This window comes from Ochotona curzoniae, unplaced genomic scaffold (genome assembly GCF_017591425.1).
Source record: "Ochotona curzoniae isolate NIBS_2020 unplaced genomic scaffold, NIBS_Ocur_1.0 scaffold_2453, whole genome shotgun sequence".
NCBI classification, from domain to species: Eukaryota; Metazoa; Chordata; class Mammalia; order Lagomorpha; family Ochotonidae; genus Ochotona; species Ochotona curzoniae.
In genome coordinates, this window is record NW_024467094.1 from 18,489,685 (window position 1) to 18,510,456 (window position 20,772).

The 20,772-nt window shown below is 47.6% G+C and overlaps 2 protein-coding genes across 2 annotated transcripts in view; both read left to right on the forward strand.

Annotated features, from left to right (window-relative positions):
- The first annotated feature begins 586 nt into the window (after positions 1-586).
- On the forward strand, positions 587-4,761 carry LOC121170355 (protein Wfdc21-like). Its single transcript, XM_041001474.1, has 3 exons — positions 587-749; positions 2,866-2,966; positions 4,603-4,761. Exons 1-2 carry the CDS (start codon positions 644-646, stop codon positions 2,958-2,960), a joined length of 201 nt encoding a protein of 66 aa, XP_040857408.1. The 5' UTR covers positions 587-643; the 3' UTR covers positions 2,961-2,966; positions 4,603-4,761.
- A 2,251-nt stretch (positions 4,762-7,012) lies between these two features.
- Positions 7,013-20,772, forward strand: part of HEATR6 (HEAT repeat containing 6) — a 33,087-nt gene continuing 19,327 nt past the window's right edge. Inside the window, exons 1-9 of the mRNA XM_041000455.1 lie at positions 7,013-7,216; positions 7,944-8,051; positions 10,528-10,668; positions 11,726-11,841; positions 13,270-13,384; positions 14,919-15,020; positions 16,172-16,309; positions 19,604-19,905; positions 20,544-20,721. Coding sequence (XP_040856389.1) covers positions 7,013-7,216; positions 7,944-8,051; positions 10,528-10,668; positions 11,726-11,841; positions 13,270-13,384; positions 14,919-15,020; positions 16,172-16,309; positions 19,604-19,905; positions 20,544-20,721 — 1,404 coding nt within the window. The remainder of the gene's footprint in view (positions 7,217-7,943; positions 8,052-10,527; positions 10,669-11,725; positions 11,842-13,269; positions 13,385-14,918; positions 15,021-16,171; positions 16,310-19,603; positions 19,906-20,543; positions 20,722-20,772) is intronic.

The window sequence follows — 20,772 nt, forward strand, 5'->3', positions numbered from 1 at the left end:
TCATGTTCAAGAGCAGTATGTAAGTGACCGAAGCACAGACTGCTTCGCCTGTCTAGGTGCCTGACACCAGAAAGAATTGGACCAAGCAGAGGGAGGCTGAAGTTGCTTCCTGTCATCAGCAGAAGCACCCTTGCCACTCTCTTACTACTTCTCTCCTACTGCTTCAGTTTGGGGTGCAGGTCCAGGAGGAAGGAGGGGATAAGTGAAAGGGCATGGTGAACCCTTGCTATCCAGCCCCTGGATCCTGCTGGTAATCTCTCTGAGGCTGTGGTCTCTTACTAGGGCACGCCTGGCCCAGAGCAGGCAGCTCACGGTTGTGATGATGTAAATGAACAAATGAATGCAAATACATAATAGAGGCGAGTGCTTACCTACCACTCACTCCACCCTAGCTTTTCCAGTTAACAAGTCTCAAGTTACCGGTCAGAGGAAGGTGTTCCCATGTCTCAAAGCCTGGCTTAGGTAACCTGGCATCACCCTACAAACGCAGGGTGTGAGTTCTGCAACAGTGTCAGTTTCTGGGCAGGGTTTTAGACTTCCACCATCCCAAGTTGCACCCTTGGCCTTGCATTCCAGCTCAGTGAGTAGAAGCATATAAATATCAGTGGCTCTCAGTCCCAAGACATCGTTGCTGAAGACTTGCATGGGCAGCATGAAGTTGGGAGGCTTCCTTGTCCTTGTGGCCCTCCTCACCCTCAGCATGGAGGTACAAGAGCTTCAGGCTGCGGTGAGACCATTGCAACTGCTGGGTGAGTCCTGGAAGAAGGTAGCTTCTTTGTTCTCGAGGTGGAGGGATCCAGTGTGTGCAGGGAGAGAAGGAAGAGAAGGGGAGATAGCCTCCTGGGAACCACTCAGCTCCAGGGGCAGAATCTCTCTTCTCCTTTCCAGGGCCATCCTCCATCACAGCATCTCCCTAAAGCCTTCACAGATTCCAGTCCCACCCCTATCACTCTTCTAAAGCTTTTCTTGCAGAGCCCATTGACAAATATCTTGCCTCTCCTTCACTGCCAAAGCTTTCACCTCTGCAGCACCCGACTCTTTGTCACTTAGCCCCACAAGTTGCTTCTTTTCTGCTTCTTTTATTGCATCTTCTTCTTCTCTCTGAATGTTACTGAATTCAAATTACGCCTTTCTTCACTCTCCTCCCTCTGCATTGCCAAACACTGTGTTCTTGAAACTGTTGTGTGTTTCTTCAACCCTCAATGCCATCCTGGCTTTCCAGCCCTGACTATGCTACACTTCTGCCATCACAGTGGTTTCCTGAGAGCTCTCCCTGCCACCTCGTGGAATGCTATGTGCTCACACTAATTCGTCTTCCCAAATGAACAGCAATCACATCTCTCTTGGCCTCTTAAAAGAAATCTAAACAGTTCATCCAGGGAGACCTGCTCACATGCTGTAACTTTGTCTCTGCTGAACAGCTGATTCCTAATGCTTACCCATCCCTCCACTTACCATCCCTCCTCTGTGTCTTACATGTCAAGGTGAGGACTGGGGTAGATGGGTTGTCTTCGGTGCAATATTGAAAGAAATGTTATTCCCAGGACTGGGAAGATGTCTCCTTAAATTTCCTGCCTTTCCCTCATAGCAACCATGTTGTAGTTTCCCCTCATGAACTTGAGCTGAAACTCACATTCCACAATACTCAACTTCCCCTGCTTCAATGTTGCCTTAAAGGATTCCTGCACTCTTTCATCTGATGAGAGGTGATGATGTCTGCCCTTCTCTGAGTCTCTTTAGGCCTGAAGAGCTATGTGTCTCAGCACACCTGTCGCACACTGTTATGCTTTTAGCATTTTAAATAGAAGTCTTGTCTCCATCACTCTAATGAGTGGATACTAATCAAATCAATGGATGGATATTTAGTGAGTGCGCTGACTGCTCTTGGTGTGGACAAGAGATCAATAGGCTTCTGACTACAACCCCTCAACAGCTGCTAGAAGCTTGGAGGCATCCTGCTGCCTTTCTCTGAGGCCCCTAAGTCTACAGCAGGTGACCCACCAGGCCTCCTGCTCTCCCTCGTCAGCACTCTGGAACCAGGGATGATTTGACTGAGCCCTCTCCGCATAGCTGCAGGGAGCTATTCCTACAGATAGGAATGGCTGTCGTATGTCCTGCTGGATTCAGGAGTCCTGTTTTACCTATGAACAAACACAGGTCCAAAGAGGTCCAGAGACAGAATCTGGTAGGGACATTGTTGATCACAGCTGAGTGAGCAGGCCAGCACACATTCACCTGCTGCCCTGCATGTGTTCTGCTAGAAGCTCCTGTGGTTAGTAATCCACACCATGGCCCCCTTTCTTGGGTTTTCAAGACAACCTTGAGGCTCTGGGAACCTGGAAATGTCCCGCTCAGGTCAGAAGTGACTCCTTGACATTCGGAGATGGGTTCTTTATGTCAGGGTCAATTTCACGATGTGGGGCGGCAGAAGGAGCTTGGGCCTAGGGGGCAGGTAGGCCTGGGTTGAATGCCACTTAAGTCACCTCCTTTAGTTCCATCTGCCACATCTACAAAATGGAGTGAGTAAAACTCGCTGCTCAGGGTGACTGCAAGATACCCCTGATGGACCTCAGGATCAGAGTCTGCCCTCTGCACTCTACCTCCTGCAGCATGGAGAAGGGAGGGCCCTGAAGTGGGTGTCTCCACACTTCCCCCCCACCGCAAACTCAAACATAGTTTCCGTATCCACATCTCTAAAATAGGCCTTCCTTTTCTGCAGCTTCTGTGAAAACATTGCTTTTAAGTGAAATATGGAAGATGTGAATGAATGTTACTCACCAGGAGTCCTTTATACATTCTATTGTGTACTGAGCTAGAAGGATAAAGTACCACTGGCCTTTTATTCAAGAGCTGTCTTCCCTGCAGGTCCCTGTGCCGAGCTCTGCAGAGGTGACTGGGACTGTGAGATAGGAGAGTCCTGTGTGAGCAACGGCTGTGGCCACATCTGTGAGCCCAAATGAGAACAGGTGAAGTCCTCAGATCCTCCCTACTTCCTCATGCTTCTCTCAGCCCAGGCAGGTGCGCCAGCGGCCCTGGTGTCTCTTCCACAGAAGTGGGTAGAACAAAGAAGCCTGCCTGTCTCCCCGTGGTCCCTCCCTCTTTCCCCACACTCCACAAGAGAAAAATGAAACCACTGGAGGATGATGGTCTTTGAGCCTTTAAAATGATCTTTTTACTTTGGAGAAAACTCAGATTATGCATTGAACAAAAAGAAGATAAGAATTACTCATAGTCCTCCACCCCAAATGCATCACAATGCATGTTTTCATGCATATACACACACGCATAATATTTATATAAAATGAGTTTAGTGTGGATCTATTTTTAACTCTTCATTGTTTCATTTAAAAATAGCTAGCAAACAATTTTCACATTCATGTGTCTGTACCACCATCTTTAATTAACCATCAAGTCCATTATTCCATGGGATTAAAAACATTCAAGGGAAAACAGAATTAATCATAATGAATGAGAGGGCCAGCACTGTGGAACGATGCATTAAAGTATTACTGGCAATGCTGACATCCCATATCAGGACCCTGGTCGCTCTGCTTATGAATCAGCTTTCTGCTTATACATCTGGGAAGGCAACAGAAAGTGGTCCAAGTTTTGGAGTCCCTGCCATCCATGTGGGAGACTCGCAGGGAGTTCCTGGCTCAGACCTGGCCACTGCAGCCATTTAAAGAGCGAAGCAGCAGGTGGAAGCTCTCTTTGTTGCTCCCTCACTCTGTTTTCCTGCTTTTCAAATAACAAACACAATGCATGGCATGGGAATTTGGCAGAACTGTTAAGATCCTGCTTTGGGTCACATCCCATGTAAACGTGGCTGGGCTTGAGTCCTGGCTCTGCTGCTTCGCACTTCCTGCTAATGTGCACCAGGAGACAGGATGGCTCGCGTAGCTGGGTCCCTGCTACCCACGTGGGAAACCTGGACGTGGCTCCTACCCAGCTCACAGCTTCAGTCCAACCCAGCCCTGGCTACTGCAGGTATTTAGGTAGATCTCTCTCTCTCTCTCTAGTGCTCTGCATTCCAAATAAAAAAGATACCACATATTTTCCACAAATGCTCATATACACAGCAACCTTCATTAATACACATTTAAGACACTCAAATTTCCTATTTTAGATATGATTAATAGAGTATAATGGGCACTAATTCAAACATGCTCATTCCTTGACATAAACTTCAAGAAGTGTAACTGACGACCAAAAAGTGTGCTAATTTTAATCATTTTGTGCAGGTTTCCATTCTCACCTATGAGGACCCCTTATAAAAATACTTCACAAACCTCACATGGTAGTTTATTTTTGTAGCTATCAATTTAAAAAACAATAATCAAAGCATAACTGGGATAAGTTTTGATGACAAATCACATTGTATTAAACACAACAGAATCTGTATTTTAAAAATAAACCATTTGTAGCCAGAACATGGATTTGACCAATTCCTCCTCGATTCTTGGGATACTTGTGATCCTTCCTGGTCCCTGCAGGTTCTATGTGTTTACAGAGGTGGGAACTGTTGCCTCCGCACTCTGCCCTGTGAACCCAAGTGCCCCAGACTGCAGGTCTCACGCTCACTTATTTTTGCTCTTTTCTCAGATGCAGAGCTCTCATAAGGGCCATTCTTCCCAAATGAGTGCTCACCTCTTCTTGGAGCTTCTACCTTCTACGCTATGATAGCTTGGAGCCTCTTACCCAGGAAGACAGATGAAAATGGCAGCCTGTGGATGCAGAGTAAAAGGGGCCTGGGGAAGGGAACAGGAGGTGTTTGTTGTAATAAATTAGCATTGTTAAAAGCATACCTACTGCACGAGTTATTTGGTTGGCATGGGTCAGGGGAAGAGAGGCGACAGCTGCTTAACAATTTCTGTGCAACAAAGCCCATGAAATTCTGCACAAGCATGATTTCTCCAATACCCATGCTATATGTAAGGACACTGAGATTTGGGGAAATTGAGAATCAGACTACAAAGCTTATGTAATACAGAACAGTGGTCGGGAGCTCCACCCCCGCTTGTGAAACCAAAGCTACCACACTGCTCTGTGGCTTCCCTCCAATGAGTTCTGCCTATTCTGTGGTTGTTCCTTCTCCTACACAACCATGTCAACCTCACAAAACTGGAGACCTATAAGAACGTGGTCCATGCAAAGCAAGTATTTAACATAGTTCTTCACTCATAGAAAGTATACAGGGAATCTTTATGAGGATGATGATGATGAAGAGGCGGCGGCTCACCAAACACAGGGAAGGAGGACTCTAGAATACAGCCCAAGGATGATCCAAATGCGTCCTGACAGCTTTCCCAAGGAAATTACAGAATAAGGTTCCAGATCATCTAATGCAGAATTTAAAAGGGGAATGGATGTGATCTCGTGAGCACCTTCAGAAGACACGAGATCGTTTCAGGATGGGGGAGATTCTCCTGGGAGACAGGTCCTGCGAAGCCGGGAGTTACCGCTATTTCAGGGTGGGTTGTGAGGATCAGGCATGCTATAGCCAAAACTCCTGAGAACTCGGTATGTTTCTTTCTATTGGTTGTCCCTCAGGAACACATTTCCTTGGAGGAACTACATTGCTAACCACAATGTAATATTCTGTCAGAACTCAACAGTTTAGACATTGGTATATTTTGAATACCTGGGCATCCCGCAACATTGTGGTAAAGCCCCCCACCCTTTCCAACAGTCTCTTCACACCCCTTCCCGGTGGAGACGGTGATGCCTGACATTCTTCTAGCGCAGCCCACTGGATATCGCTTAAGCATTGCTTCAAGTGTCCCTGAGCTTCAGCCATTGCTGCCTTGGCTAATTTATCTCAGCTAGCTTAGTACAGATGCAACTTGTCAGGGTCTTGCCCTCACCTGCAAGGACATAACCCCTCGGCCTCACCTCAAGGCGCCTATGTGAAAAGGGGCTCCTGTAGGATGCTGTTCAACACGGAAGCTCCAGGGAAGGAATTCCTGCTGGGGGGCGGGGCGGGGACGCAGCGGCTGTGGTTAGAGGACAAGTATCTGCCTCCCATCCCACCCCCTCCTTATTCACAGGCTGCTCAGAAACTCCTGAACAATCAACCCCTGCTCCCATACTAGCATTCTCCTTTCCCAGTGAATGCCTGAATAGATGTAGGATCTCTCTCTCTCTCTCACACGCACACACACACAGCAATAACATGCAAGCAAGCATCATGGAATTTAAATTCTAGCAAAAAGTAAGCACTCCCCCCAGAGAAGCAAGCTCTGCTAAGGCATAACACCAATGTTTAGGATGATCCGAAGTGTCTTCTTTCAGATATCAAATATGTAACTTCAGAAAACTTGGTTTCCCCTGGGATCCAGAGATGCAGGTTTGTTTTACATTGGCACAACTCATCAGGCTAGCCTGTTCACAAGTGCCTGTCAAGGCCCCATCTCTCTGATGACTGAAAGTTGGTCACAGCTTTTTAAATGACTCAATATTCCCAGCTGTTGAAGTTTTCAGCGACCGGTGGCATGCTCAACTTGAGGGAGGTTGCATTTTATGTTAATTCAGGTTGAACTCCGAACTTTCTGGCGTGGAGCGCTCTCTTGCATTCAGGGCCCAAAAGAGGGAGAAATAGGGGAACAGGCTGTGCAGCGAGCCGTCACAGGTATGGGAGAGCTGCCCTCCATTCCGCCGCTGGATTTCAGTCACTGACTGGAGCCAACTGGCGGGAAGACTGGGCAAGGCGGTGTTTCTTCAGGGTGATTCCGCGCCTGGATCACACACTGCGGGCGCAGGAGAATCTGAGGACCTGCCCCTCTCCAATTCCAGCCCCCAGCAGTTAGCCCTGCCAGGAACAGGCTGCCGCAGGGGCTCACGAGAGGCGGCCGGCCAAAACTCCTCACATTAATCTCCAGCAACATCAGCTGCTTTCAGCCCGACCGGTCCCGCAGCCCTAGGAACCTCCGCTTCTACTCCAAATAAGGCATATCCGGACCGAAGACGCGGGACCGCGGGATGCCCCGGAAGTTATTCCCTGCGAGCGAGCAAGATGGCGGCGATGCAGGTGGCGAGCTTGTTCCCTTGCTCGCAGCCGGAGACGGCCCCGGAGCCGCACGCCGGTTTCCGCCGCTTGTGCGCCAAGCTCTGCGCTCTGCGCCCGGATGAGAGCCCCTCCGCGCGCACCGAGATCCACCTGCTCTTTGACCAGCTCATCTCCGAGAACTACAGCGAGGGCGGCGGCGTGGCCCAGCAGGTAGGCGGCGAGCGAGCCCTCCGACCTCCAGGTCTGCGGCCGCGGTGCGGGCTGCCCGTCCCTGGCCCTCGCCCTACCCTGGCCGCTTCCCCTCTCTTTCCCTGCCAGTGCATCCGAAGCACTTAGCACACAATATCCCGTAACCCTTGACCCTGGCACCCGGCCATCCCCAGGGCTGCCTCTCCCTTCCACACGGGCTTCTGCTCCCAACTTGTTTTAACTCTCAGGTTTTTCGTTGCCGGTTTCTGAACCACTCCGCCCTCCCAACCCTTGAGCCAGCCAGTCGTGGACATGGCCTTGGGGTGCACCTGGTACCCCAGGCTTGACTGAACACATGATGTCAGCTCACATTCCCGCTCCCGACACACAGGTGTGCACAGCTCACGGAGAACACACATTCTTCATCCAGGTCCCCTCCAGTGCGTCTTCAGAGTCTCCCCTGCCCGTTGCCTGCGGACCCAACGTTGTTCCTCTGAACTGGTCCCCAGATTTCTGACCTCCAGTCCAGCCCTGCTTCCGTCTGTCCTTTGCTGCCCAAGTGAGCTTTTCTTGGGTAGAAGAAAAGGATACTCTGATTATAAGAGTAAAGAGTTTGGTTTCTGCCCTGCAGAGCACGAGCGTTTACTGTTTGCTGCTTGACTGGGTCTGGGGGCCGTAGGGGAGGGGTCTTTGCTTGGATGATGGGTGTGTTACCTTTTCTTTGTCTTTCTCCATCTTTTTGGGGCAGGATGTTGGTGCACTTCTGGTCCAAGCTTGCCGCCTGGTGCCTCTTAATCAGAATCATCTTGTCAACAAAGTGTCTCAGCTTATTCACCATTTACTTAACAGGTTACTGGTAAGCATGTGTGTGATGTTAAAATTCAGATCAGGCGGTTAGAGAATAAGTCGGTGCTTTTGCAATCCAACATCCGTGATGGGAATGCTGGATAGGCTGGTCTTGTAAGAAGCTGTGGAAAGGGCGAATGTCTAAATAAAAGTGTTACTGAAACAAATATAACTGGTTAAAAACAAAGAATTCTGTATAATTCTAGACATTTGTTGCAAGTACTGCTGTTTGAGTCAGTCCACCAGCATTACCTGCCCTGTCCCCAGCTCCCCCAGTCTGAGATTTTTCTCCTGGAAGAGGTAGTTGACCAAGGTGTATTTTAGAATAAATTCAGACTGTTCCTTCTTTCTTTTCCATTATGTTTTCTCCTTTCCCCAAGCTAACAGAAGTGGGGCAGAGGGACACCAGGACAGAAAGACCTTAGTTCTGTATTAAAGTCTGTACTTCAGGTCCTTTCTAGAACCTTTTCCAGTTTCCCAAAGAAATCAAGTAGCTTTTTTAGGCGTGGTGCAGAAATAAAGACTGTTAGTATCTGAAAATATGCCACATGAGAACATGAATGTAATTAAACCTGAAAAGTGGATCACCTAGAATTATGTCACATGCTTTTGGCTGTAGGAAACCAGGAAGGGTTTTGGGGGCCGTTAATAAGGCTCGTTGGCACCCTCTCTGCCACGTCAGTGTGGGGTTATCCTCAGCTGGCAGCTCTTTCAGTCATGTGGTAGCTACTTCCATTCCAGGTAAAAGAAATAACCCTCAGGAGAAGCAAAACAACTGCTGATTTTGTGTCTTTATTTTGAAGAAAGAAGAAACTTGTCCCATAAACGCTCTGGCCGACTCCTCTCATATCTCTCAGAAGAGACCTAAGTCATACAAGATGCAAGTTTGTGGGGAAAATGGAATTAGAAAATCAGTTTATTTTGGTGCAAAAAAAATTGCAAGCCATACGTAGTGTTTTCATGATACAGATCGTGAGCTTTTTTTTTTTAATGTTATGTTCTTATTTAATGTGTGTAAAGTAAGTACCCAGTCATTACTAAATTGAAATATGCCAATAGCTTTTGAGTGTAATATTTTTGGCTCTGAATCATACAAAGGTTTATGTGTTACAATAGAACATTAAGAATAATAGGAATGTTTCTAAACAGGTAACAATTTAGGTCCTTCTTTAAATTAATTGGAGTTGACATTGAAATTCCTGGAATTTTGTAGCTATGATGAAGAGCATTGAGATTCTTTAAACAAAAATAATAAAGTTTTTCCTAGTGAAAATGAAAATCTAATCTAAAAGTTTTCACTTTTTACTAATAGGATCATATTTTCTTTCCTTGAAAGTTTTACAGTTTTCTGAAACACCTTTGGCTTACGTACAAAAATTGTACCACATGATACTCAATACATGTAGACCTTGTGCGATGTTCAAGGTAGACTAAAGAGAATTGTTCCCTCAAATATTGATCATTTATCGTCCTGAGCTTTTGAATAGTGTAGATATTATTGTAAACCGCTGTCTGAGCAGGAGTGTGGTGTTGTCATGAGTGACTTAGCAGGGCTGTGCAGCTTGATTGTACGTCAGAATCAGTTGGAGGGTAGGGTCTCTGGGCGGCAGCCCTGTGTTGACGTGTTGCTTGCGGTAATTCTGTGTCATGAGAGGCTGTCCTGTGTGTTGTGGGATGTTCACAGCATCCTTGGTCTCCACCCACGGTCTGCTGTTAGCACCCGTGCAGTGTGACAGGCAGCCATGTCTGCAGACACCACCAAACGTTCCAAAGTGGCGGGGCGGGGGAACAACATTTCGCCTAGTTGAGAACCTCTATTTCAGATGAATCAAATGTGCTGCTGGGTTTCAGGTGGGAGGTGTGGGCAGCCCAGTGAAATCACGGCTTTCCCCACAAGGAAGGAGGCAGTGACTGCTAGGTGACCAGTGTGTGCTACGTGAACTCAAGTTCAGCTTTTTCAAGCTGATGGGTGGGGTAAAGGTTTGTAACATGGGCAGTTGAAAGAGCTTCTGATCCCCTGTGGCACTTAAAGCCCATGACCATCTTCCTTAGCATTTGAACAGCTTGTTTCAGTTGTCTGTAAATTGATATTTGGATTAATCTGTCTCAACAAGATTTTCAAATCTGTGAGGGGAGGGATGTGTTGTCTCTTCATGCTGTGCTTCTCACATCACGGAAAGACATAGTAGCTGGTTGGCAGATTTCTTTATTCACTATGTCCTTATTGAGTGTTTACTGCATATGAGGCAGCTTAATTGATTTATGTATTCCAGTGAATTGGGGTGTTTAAAATCACCAGCATCTGATGGGGTACAAGGGCTTTGCTGGGGTCTGCTTCCAGTGCTGGGGAGTGCTGGGAAATGCTACCAGTGCCCATGTGTGATCCCAGCACATTCAGGGCTAGATTTAGCTGCTAAGCTGTTGAGCCAGGCCCACAAACACGATTGCTAAAGCTCACCTCACGTGTGGTTTTGCTCTCTGGGTAGGTGATTGTTGATGAGCAGAGCTTGGATTTCCTCCTGGCGTACACGATTTCGGCCCTTCGGCAGTGCAGCTCCTGGACGCACATGGAGATTCTTCAAGCCCTGGCTGCCCTCGTCTACTTCAACGGTTCAAAATGTCAAAAGGTAGTTGACACTGTGTTCTGTGTTCCTTTTTTTTTAATTTTATTTTATTGGAAAATCAGATATACAAAGGAGGAGAGACAGAAAAGATCTTCCGTCCATTGATTCACTCCCCAAACAGCTGCAACGGCCAGACTGAGCCGATCCAAAGCCAGGAGCCTCTTCCAGGTCTCCCATGCATGTTCAGGGTCCCAAAGCTCAGGGTCCCATCATCTGCTGCTTTCCCAGGCCACAGCAGGGAGCTGATGGGAAACGGGGCTGCCGGGATTAGAACCGGCGCCCATTAGGCATCCTGGTATGTGCAAGGCGAGGACCCCTAGCCGCTAGGCTCCCATGCCGGGCTTTGTCTTCCCTTTTTAAAAAATTTATTCTCATTTGTTTAAAAAGCAGAGCAACAGAGAAGAAATGAGGGAGTGAATGATAAAGTTTTTATCCAAAATCCTGCAATAAATAGGGTTGGATTAGGCAAATCTCAGACTCTGAAATTCCATATACATCTCATGCACGTGGCAGGGATCCAAGCAACTGAGCCGGCAGTTGGCTCATGCCTCTCAGAATGCATCAGCAGGGAGCTGGAGTGAAAGTGGAGGAACCGGGACTTGAATCTGCATTCTGATTTGGGATGCAGGCATGCCACATGGCAGCTTAATGTGCTGTGCCACAATGCATGCCCCTGTCTTTCCTTCAGAAGGTCAAGAGCCCAGGTACTGGAGGCAGTAGTTGGGTCCTGCCACTTACGAGATGTGTAACTTTGAGCAATGCTTATTCAGCTACTCTGGGCCTTGTTGCCTCCTGAGTGAAACAGGTGCTTTGAGGATGAAGGGAGGTGATGTTGGACACTAGGGAAACATCATTATCTCCGTGAGGCTGGGAGGGAGGAACCTTACTGTTGTGGGCATATCTTCGCATCCTCACCTGCAAGGTTTGCCCAGCAGCTAGTTTGTAGGTACTTAACTGCCCTTTAGTTTAAAACATGAAATCTGTCAAAAGAGTCATTCTTTTTTTTTTTTTTTCTGGGAAGATTTTCTCAGACCAACATTGACTGTTGCTTGGTTTTTAGTACCTTCCAGACTTGCTAGGCAAGAACGGACTCTTAATGAAGTTGAGTGACCTGACTCAATCTGACCTTGAAGTTCGGAGGGCCGCAGTGCACTGTATGGCAAACTTATGTCTCAGGTATGTGGATCCAGCCGGGCCTCCTTGTAATGGTAAGATGGAACCTCTCGGGGACTCACTGAGGCTGGCTTTGTCTAGCTAAAGCCGGAGGCAACTGAGGAAAGTAACTTACTTTTATTTCCATTTTCCGTTTTCTTTGCTAAAAAGATCATCTTGTATTGCCTGTTTTTTAATTTTAATTTTGCTTGTAAAAATAAAGGTTATAAAGAAATGAGGGGAGAAATGGACTAGGATTATATTCCTAAAATATGAGAGAAGTGTTACATGGACAATACGTGAAGTCACTGTGTCCTGTGAGTATACACGCTAGTCGTGTTAACTGTTTTAGAAGGATGTATTCATTATGTAAATCTGGTGAGATTTAACTGTGATGGCCATATTCTTTCCAGGGAATGTAAATAAATTCCAGATGCATGCTCTAGATTCATGTAATGTAATGTGGAGAAACATACCTTCTTTTGTTTTGCTTCTTCTTCTCTCTCAAAGATTTATTTTTTATTGCAAAGGCAGATCTACAGGGAGAAGGAGAGACAGAAAGATATTCCATCTGCTGGTTCACTCCCCAAGTGGCCTCAACAGCCAGAGCTGAGCTGATCTGAAGCCAGGAACTTCCTTCAGGTCTCCCACGCAGGTGCAGGATCCCAAGGCTTTGGGTCATCCTCGACTGCTTTCCTAGGCCACAAACAGGGAGCTGGATGGGAAGTGGTACATCCAGGACACAAACTGGTGCCCATAGGAGATGTTGGTGCTTGCAGGTGGGAGAATTGCCAGTTGATCAATCACACTGGCCCCAAGATTTTACTTATTTGTTTATGTATTTATTTATTTGAAAGGGCGAGATAGGAAGGGATACATAGAGATCTTTCGCCCACTAGTGTACTTCCCAAATGGCTGTACCCAGAGACTAAAACCTGGAATAGCATCCGGGTCTCCTCGTGGGCGGCAGGGCCCACGTACTCGGAACATCTGCTGTTTTCCCAGGATCATTAGCAGAGAGCCACACAGGAAGCAGAGCAGCCGAGACTCGAATTGGAGCTCTAATATGAGATATCAGCACTCCAGGCTGCCAGTGAACCCACTGTGCCACAATGTGAGCCCAGCAGCACAAACTTGAACTTGTCTCTGTGTAGCACAGTGGTGTATAGTTCTTAGGCTCAGCTGCGCACTTCTGACATGACTGGACCTGTTTGCATTATTTTTCCCTCTTAGAATTGAAAATGATTTTCTTCTCCCATCCTTCTTCCAGACTTTGTAACTGCTTTCCATAGAAACTGCTGTTCTTTGTCTTCATCCCAACCATTGTGCCTGTCCCACAGCATTCGCTAAGTAACCAGTTTTCCACGGCATCTTTGTTGTTATTGCTGTTACTTTGTTAGTTTGCCAGTGGTCTTTGAAGAGAGACACTGGAGGTTGTTTTCTGTGTTCTAGTGCGCCAGGACAGCCAACCCTGGAGGAGCCCTACCAGAATGTCTGCTTCCAGGCCTTCCTGAAGACTTTACAATCTCCCAAATCACCTGATATGGATGATGTCACGTTCTGCATGGTAGGTCAACCATCACTGATCTTGGGAAGGTCAGAGTTGTCTAAAAGCAGGGTAGAACAGAGACCGTTAGCAAAGGGTTCGATTTGGCATCTGTGTTCCTTTTGTCTAGTAATATAAGCATAAATAGAGCTTACAAACTAAAATGATTGAAGTCATGCCTTTCTTTGGGCTGCAAGATTACAAGAAACTTATTTTTGTTTTTTTGTTTTTTTTTTTTGTTTCTTTGTTTTAATTATTTTCAGAGGGAGAGACAGACATAGGCATACAGTGTGTATACAGAGAGAGGGAGACCGCTCCATCCACTAGTCTGCTCCTCCGGTGCCCACGTCAGCTGCAGCAGGCTGAGCCACAGCTAGGAGCCGGGCGCTAAGTCTCTGCCTCCATGTGGGGACAGGAACACAGCTGTGCAAGCCGGAGTCAGAGACAGCAACCAGAGGGGGTGGGAGATGGCAGCTGTCTTAACCACTAAGCCGAATGCCCACGCCCTCCCACCCCACCCCACCCCACAAAAACCTTCACATTTTTCATATTTGTTTTGTTTTGCTTTTATTCTGAGATTCTAGCTTTTGAAAGATCGTTATATTCTTCTTTTTTCTCTCGGGTTTAAAATGTGTACCCAATGTAGTGGCTGTCATTGAGATAAAAAGGAAGAAAATAGATGGTAATAAAATCAGCAATATTGTATTTCTTTAAGGAAAGTTGATATAGACATGACAGCTTGCTAACATGTTCTGAAAAAAAGGTTTCTTTTTTTTTTTTATTGAAAAAGCAGAGTGACAGAGAAAAAATTCTTCCATCTGCTGACTCACTGCCTGAATGGCCATAGAAGCCGGGACTGGGCAAAGTGGAAGCCAGGGGCCTGGAACTTCGTTTGGGTCTCCCATGTGGTGCAGGGGCCCAAGCAGTCAAGCCATCTTCTGCTGCCTTCCCAGAGAGTTAGGTTGGAGGTGGAGCAGCCGGGACTCGAACTGGTGCTCTGATACGAAACGATAGCATTGCAAGCAGTTGCTTAGCTCACTGTGCACAGTGCCAGCCCCGAGGATTAGCTGATAGTCATTGTCACAATGATAGCTGATGGAATTTGAATTTTTTCCACATTTCACATCCTTTCTTGTGGAACATTTCTTAAGCACAGGGTCTCAGAAATGAGATTACAGTGTCCAGAAATCAGACTTAGGGAACCCTCTAGCATTTATCCTCTGCCCTTTGCCTGAAAGAGCCGCTGAGCTTCTGCATCACAGAGCTCTCCTTCTGACTTCCGTCACTTTTCAGCCTGTATGAGACTCCATCTCCTCTTCCTTCTTGCTGCCCACGTGTGCGTGCTGGTCTGTAACTGTACAGTAACATCGCTGAGGGAGAGTGCTCTTTTCTAGTGGCCCATCAGATCTAATCGCTGGATGTTCTTGTGTGCGCGTCTCTAGAGGGTTTTTCCTGTTGCCTGCAGACTTTTTCTTCTCTAACCTAAGCAGTGCTAAGAAGTGGGTCCCTGGACATGGAAATCTTACTCTGGCTTCTTGGTCTCTTTTCCTCCTAGTTGTTACAGAATGCATTAAAAGGTATACAGTCACTTCTCAATGGTGGCAAGATGAGACTGTCGCAGACGGATGAACTTGGAGCTCTTCTGGCTGTGCTGAAGGTGAGGCAAGTCTGCTTATCATCAGGGTTTTCCTACTCAGTCCCAGACACGAGGACCACCTTCCATCATCATTCTGAAGCTACATTTAAGATCTTGAAAGGTCTTAATATACTTAAAGAAAGCAAAACTAAGCGTTCACAATCAAGGACACTGTAAATAACTAGGAACAAAAAGCAACAAGTTTCCATTTAGCACCAAACTACCAGATGTCCCCATGACTCTTAGGACAGTCTCGCAAGTGTGACCTAGGGGTGCTCTACTTACAGGTGATCTTGAACCTGCTTGTTCTTGTAAGAAAAGCCAGGGCTTCACCTTGTCTTGCTCTGTAGAAGGCTGGCAGATCAAGGCGTGTCAGCAGGCCGCCATTGTCAGCTGTCCAGTAGTGGGACAAGTAGGCCCACCTCTCTGGAACCCAAAGGGGTTTCAGTTCAGCCAGGAGGCTCTGTCCTCAGGTCACTGCTGTGTGTAACACAGATCAAGAGGCTCATGCTTCCCTGTCCTGGATTTCCTTCTTTCAAACCAAATCAGGAAAGAAGGAGATAGGTAACTAAAGAAAATGACAAATTGATTGCAAAAAAAAAAAAAATCCTAGATAGATAAAATAATTGGGTAAAAAAATAAATATTTAAGTCAAATTTACAGAGAAAAGGAGAAATAGAAAGATACTGTGTCTGCTGGTTCATTCCCCAGGTGGCTGCAACGGCCAGAGCTGAGCTGATCTGATCTGCAGCCAGTAGCCAGGAGCTTCTTCTGGGTTTCCCATGTAGACACAGGCTCCCACGGCTTTGGGCTGTCCTCTACTGCTTTTCCAGGCCACAGGCAGGGAGCTGGAAGGGAAGTGGATTAGCTGGGACATGAATTGGCACCCATATGCATACAAGGCAAGGACTTTAGTCACTAAGCTGCTGTGCCAGGCCCTGGGTAAAAATTTTAGAAATGAAAAATAATGAGTAAACTAAAACCAACTTAAAGATCTGATCTGGCCAAACTGTATCCATCTGGGGATGAGAATAAGCTCTCCTTTAATCCCTAAATGGACTCTTTAATCATTTTTACTTGCTTAATAATTTTTAAACATTAATCTGTGTTCTGGCTCTGTCTTAGGGCTGACTATATTTTGTGTTTGATATTTCCTTACTCATCATCTTTAGAAATCCATGTTTCACGGACTCCCTGGACTAAGCCTGGAGATGCCCACAGTGTTGTACCCGACTCCACTGCCTCAGTATGACGGGCGGCCCCCCGTCCAGCCCCAGCAGCCAGAGTCCAGCGCTTCCCGACCGGCGGCGGTACGTCTCTGTCCATTGAGATGGTGGTTTGGAATTGTTTGAACCAACTTGACATGCGTCCATTGTGAGTTGCATGACTACTTCCCCCAAGGCCACCTTGAATTTGATTTCAGCTTTGGATTCCTAGTTGTTTAAATTCATCACACTGCTGAAAATATTAATTCAGATTATCTTTCACTTGTAAGGGTCTGGACAGCGAACAGTTCTAAAAACGAGCATTCATTTTATTTACAAAGCCAAGCGTTGTCATCCCCAAAATGCTCAAGGCTAGAAGTCAATAAACCTTGTGTGTAACAGGCTAGCAGATACTTTAGGCCTCTCACAGCCACCAGCCTGTAGTAACAATGCAACCCCAGGCGTCAGCACTGTGTAGGTGAGTAAGCATGGCTGTGTTCCAGTAAATCTCTGTTGTAGAGGGATTTGGTGTCTGGCCATACACTGCCTCTGTAGACCATTAAAAGCCCACCAGCTGATCTGCTCACTGCCTCCACCCCTACATCCACCAAGTCCCCCAGCCTTTCATTAGCTGACAACTCCCTCAAGCTTCGGTTGGAGAATTGAGCATACACATGTATGCCCCAGATTCCATTTTTTAAATTTATTTGTATTGGAAAGTCAGATATACATAGAGGAGGAGAGACCGAGAGGAACATCTTCCATCCGATGATTCACTCCCCAAGTGACCACAACGGTCAGTGCTGTGCTGATCTGAAGCCAGGAGCCAGGAACCTCCTCCGGGTCTCCCACACGGGTGCAGGGTCCCAAGGCTTTGGGCCGTCCTCGACTGCTTTCCCAGGCCACAAGCAGGGAGCTGGAAGGGAAGCAGAGCTGCCGGGATTAGAACTGGCGCCCATATGGGATCCCGGCGCTTTCAAGGCGGGGACTTTAGCTGCTAGGCCATGCCACTGGGCCCCCAGATTCCATTTTGAACATATGTTTCATTCCACTGTTCCATTCCTCAAATGGCTGTAACAGTCAGGCCTGGGCCTGGCCTAAGCCAGGAGCCTGGAACTCCATCTCAGACTCCCACATGGGTGACAGGGGCCCAAAAACTTGAGCCACACTCCCCTGCTTTCCCAGGTGTTTTAACAGGGAGCTGCATTAGAATTAGAGTAGCTGGCAAGTACAGTAAGCAGTGTTTACACCTGTACTCTGAGATGCCAGCATTGCAAGTGAAGGCTTGACTAATTGCTCTACAGTGCCAGCCCTGACCCAGGTTTGATACCAGGAAACATGGTACCTGATTAAACAAATAAAAACACTCAAAATTTGAAGCTCTTCCTGTCATTCACCTTTGGGTGCCGGACCTCTGCTGTATTGTCGGTGTTGTGCTGAGCGTTAAAGATCTGGCTCTAGCTGTTCTTTGAAGTTCAGAGAAGAAGACAGAGGTGCATAAACTCGAGCAGTGCAGTGTTCTGTCTCCAAAATACTCCCGGGGTGGAGGGACAGGAGGCGGGCAGGCGGGCAGGTGTTTGGTTTAGCAGTGAAGATGCTGCTTCAGGTTCCTACGGGTGCAGACCCTGTGAGGCAGTGATAAGGACCCGGGAGATGGGATCCCGGCCACCCACAGCAGAGACCTGGCATCAGCCTAAGGCTTTGGCCGACCCAGTGTTGTAGGGGAGTGAATCAGCAGGCGGGAGCACACGTTTTTTCTCTGTCATATACATACACGCTTACACACGTGCTTTCATTTCTCTCTCATGCACACACGCTGTAATACATAATCTCTCATTTTTGTCCAGCTGTCTAGCTGGCTGCCTCAGAAATTAATACATTTCTTTAAAACTAACAAAAAAGTACTGCTTTAAAAAACTGAAGAATAGTCATCTGGGTTCTCTGGGAACATGCTCAGGGCACACAATCCATGTAGAGCGAAGGACAAGGGTTTTTTTAGTCTTCCTGCTTAGCTGCGACTCCACTTGAACAGTGCTGCACAACAGGAGGGAAATGTTTCCTGCTGAAAGACAAGCTGCCTGAACAGAGGAGCTGAGGATGGGTTGATTAGTAGGGTGAAAGAAAAAAAAGAGCATTAGGGCAGCCCACCCATGAGATGCCAGGTCAGGGTGGTGGGCAGCCCTGGCCAAGCCGCAGGAAGCTGTACTCCAGTCCTGCTGCGCAGAGGAGTAGAGAGGCCAGCCTGATGGCTTCCCTGCTCCCAGGCAGACGGGGGTACTTCTCACTGGGTTACTGCACCTTACCAGGAAAGCCCCCATCATCCTTTGAACTTACGGCTGCACAGGAGCCCCAGCGAGGTGGGTGGGGGTCAGCTTCCTTCAGAGACGGCCAGGCTCAAGGTGGCCTCACTGTGGATCCCTGTCCCACAGCAAGCAAGTAAGAGGATGGGTCTTCGTCCGCAATGAGTGATTTAAGGTTGGAGTGAGGATTTTTCTTTGAGCCCTGAGAATTCAGAGAAAGGCACATATTTCAAATGATGCATAGACATATCCGAAAGAAGGAAATGAGAATAGACAAAGAAATTGGCTTTAATGTAGTATTTGCTTCTGTGTAGCACACAGTACGTGTGCTTTGCAGCAGCGTCTCCTGTGCCTGCGTCTCCAGTAGTACTGTGCAGAAGCACTGAGAAAGCAGGCACTCGGGCTGCTTCCTGTGCACTAACGCCCTTGTGAGTCCCAACTGAGAAGGCCAGGTGGCTGGCGCAGTCAGTGTGCGGGGTGGATGGCTTTGGCCTCAATCTTAAAGAAAAGGTCGGTTTAGAGAGGTTGTGTGATTTTTTTTTTTCCCCAGAGTCACAGAAGTAGAATTTAAATGCAGGCCACTTGTTGCTTTATCCTGTGTGTTTCGTAGCTTATCTCCTACCAGCCAGTAGGGTGTCTATGAGCATTTACCCTTAGCCTGGGTCCGTGTATTCAGGAAGTAAAGTTCTTTCTTTTCTCCTCTTTTTTCCTTCCTTCTTCAAGTTATGTGTTGGGAACTATTCAATTGCATTCAAACGAGGAATACCAGTGATTTAGTTGTATTTATCAGCTAATTACTTAATTATTCGAGAGACAGAGAGCTCCCTTCAGCTGGTTCAGTGCACAAATGCCTGGCAGTGGCTGGGGTTGGAGCATGCCAAGGCTGCGAGCTGGGCGTGCATGCCGGGGCTCCCGCGTTGATTGCAGGCCCCGGCAGCTCCAGCCTTCCCGCTGCTTTCCTGGAGGCTCGTTAGCAGGAAGCTGGAATTAGCAACACAGCTGCGGATGTGACTGTGCTAACCTCTCAGTCAGATGTTTCCCCTGAAAACTACTTGGGAATCTATCTCATATATATGTCTTTATTTGCTTGTAAAATTAGAACAAGAAGAAAAAATCCAAAGTAAAACCAAAGAAAACCCAGCAAGGCGAGGAGGAGGAGGATGACGACGAATCCGGTGGTGAAGCAGAAGCAAAGCCAGCCGGTGGCATGGGCAAAATGACCTGGCCTGGAGGGGCCCCGCGCTGTGCTGCCCCCCTGGGCCATGGGGGTCCCCCTCTAGATGGGGGCGGGGCTGCAGCAAAGGGTTGCACCTCCTCTTTCAACGCTTCCAGTTGGAAAAAGCTCAGCAGCAGTGAGTCGGACTATTCTGATGCCGAGGGAGGCGTGCAGAGTAAAATGAGGTAGTAGTATTTTGTTACACCTCCGCAGCTTGCGTGGAAGTGTGTGACTATCTGAAGACCCGGGGTGGGCGTTCTCTGCGGGGGCTCCCGCGTCCTCTGGAGGTGCTTTGTTCCCTTGGTGTGCCTGTGCGCATGATCCCCCTGGATCCTCCTTCACTTTCTGTTGTTTTCACCCTTTGTCTTTGGCACCCCTGTTTATCTTCAGCATGAGCTCAGAGGTCCTGCTTCCTGGGACCCCTGCTCTAACTGCACAGCTCCCCCTCGCTTAGGTTAAGTGCCCTGTGTGTTACAGTTCTGACTGTCCGTGGCTTGTCAAGGGCCTGGACATTGCTCGTGTCTGACAGCCTCGTGTAACGCCTGGCACGCGCCCGCGGCCTGGGGTGGGCGTGCAGGACGGGAGTGTCATCTGTGCTGTGACACATCCAGCACCTGTTGTCTAACATCCTGGTGCTGCCTCTTCCATGCGTGAAGCTGTGCTTTCTTGTGCTGTAATGTATCCCAACTGCCTTTGTGTGGGCAAGGATTTTTTTTTCTATCCCATTATTCAGAGTTGAATCACCTGCAGTCAATAGCATTTCTTGCTTGCATCTTAAAAAAGCTGCTTTAAAACTTTCTTTTCTTCCATCTCACTGTAAAAGGTCTTACCAAGCCAAAGTTCGCCAAGGAGCGTTAGCCTGTTTTCTTTCTACCATAAAATCAATAGAAAAAAAAGTTCTGTATGGCTACTGGTCAGCCTTCGTTCCTGACACGCCTGAGCTCGGAAGCCCGCAGTCTGTGTCCCTGATGACCCTTACGCTGAAGGACCCTTCCCCAAAGGTAAGAGCGCTTACTCGCCAAGGTGACCGGAAGAGCACTTCACAAGTCTCT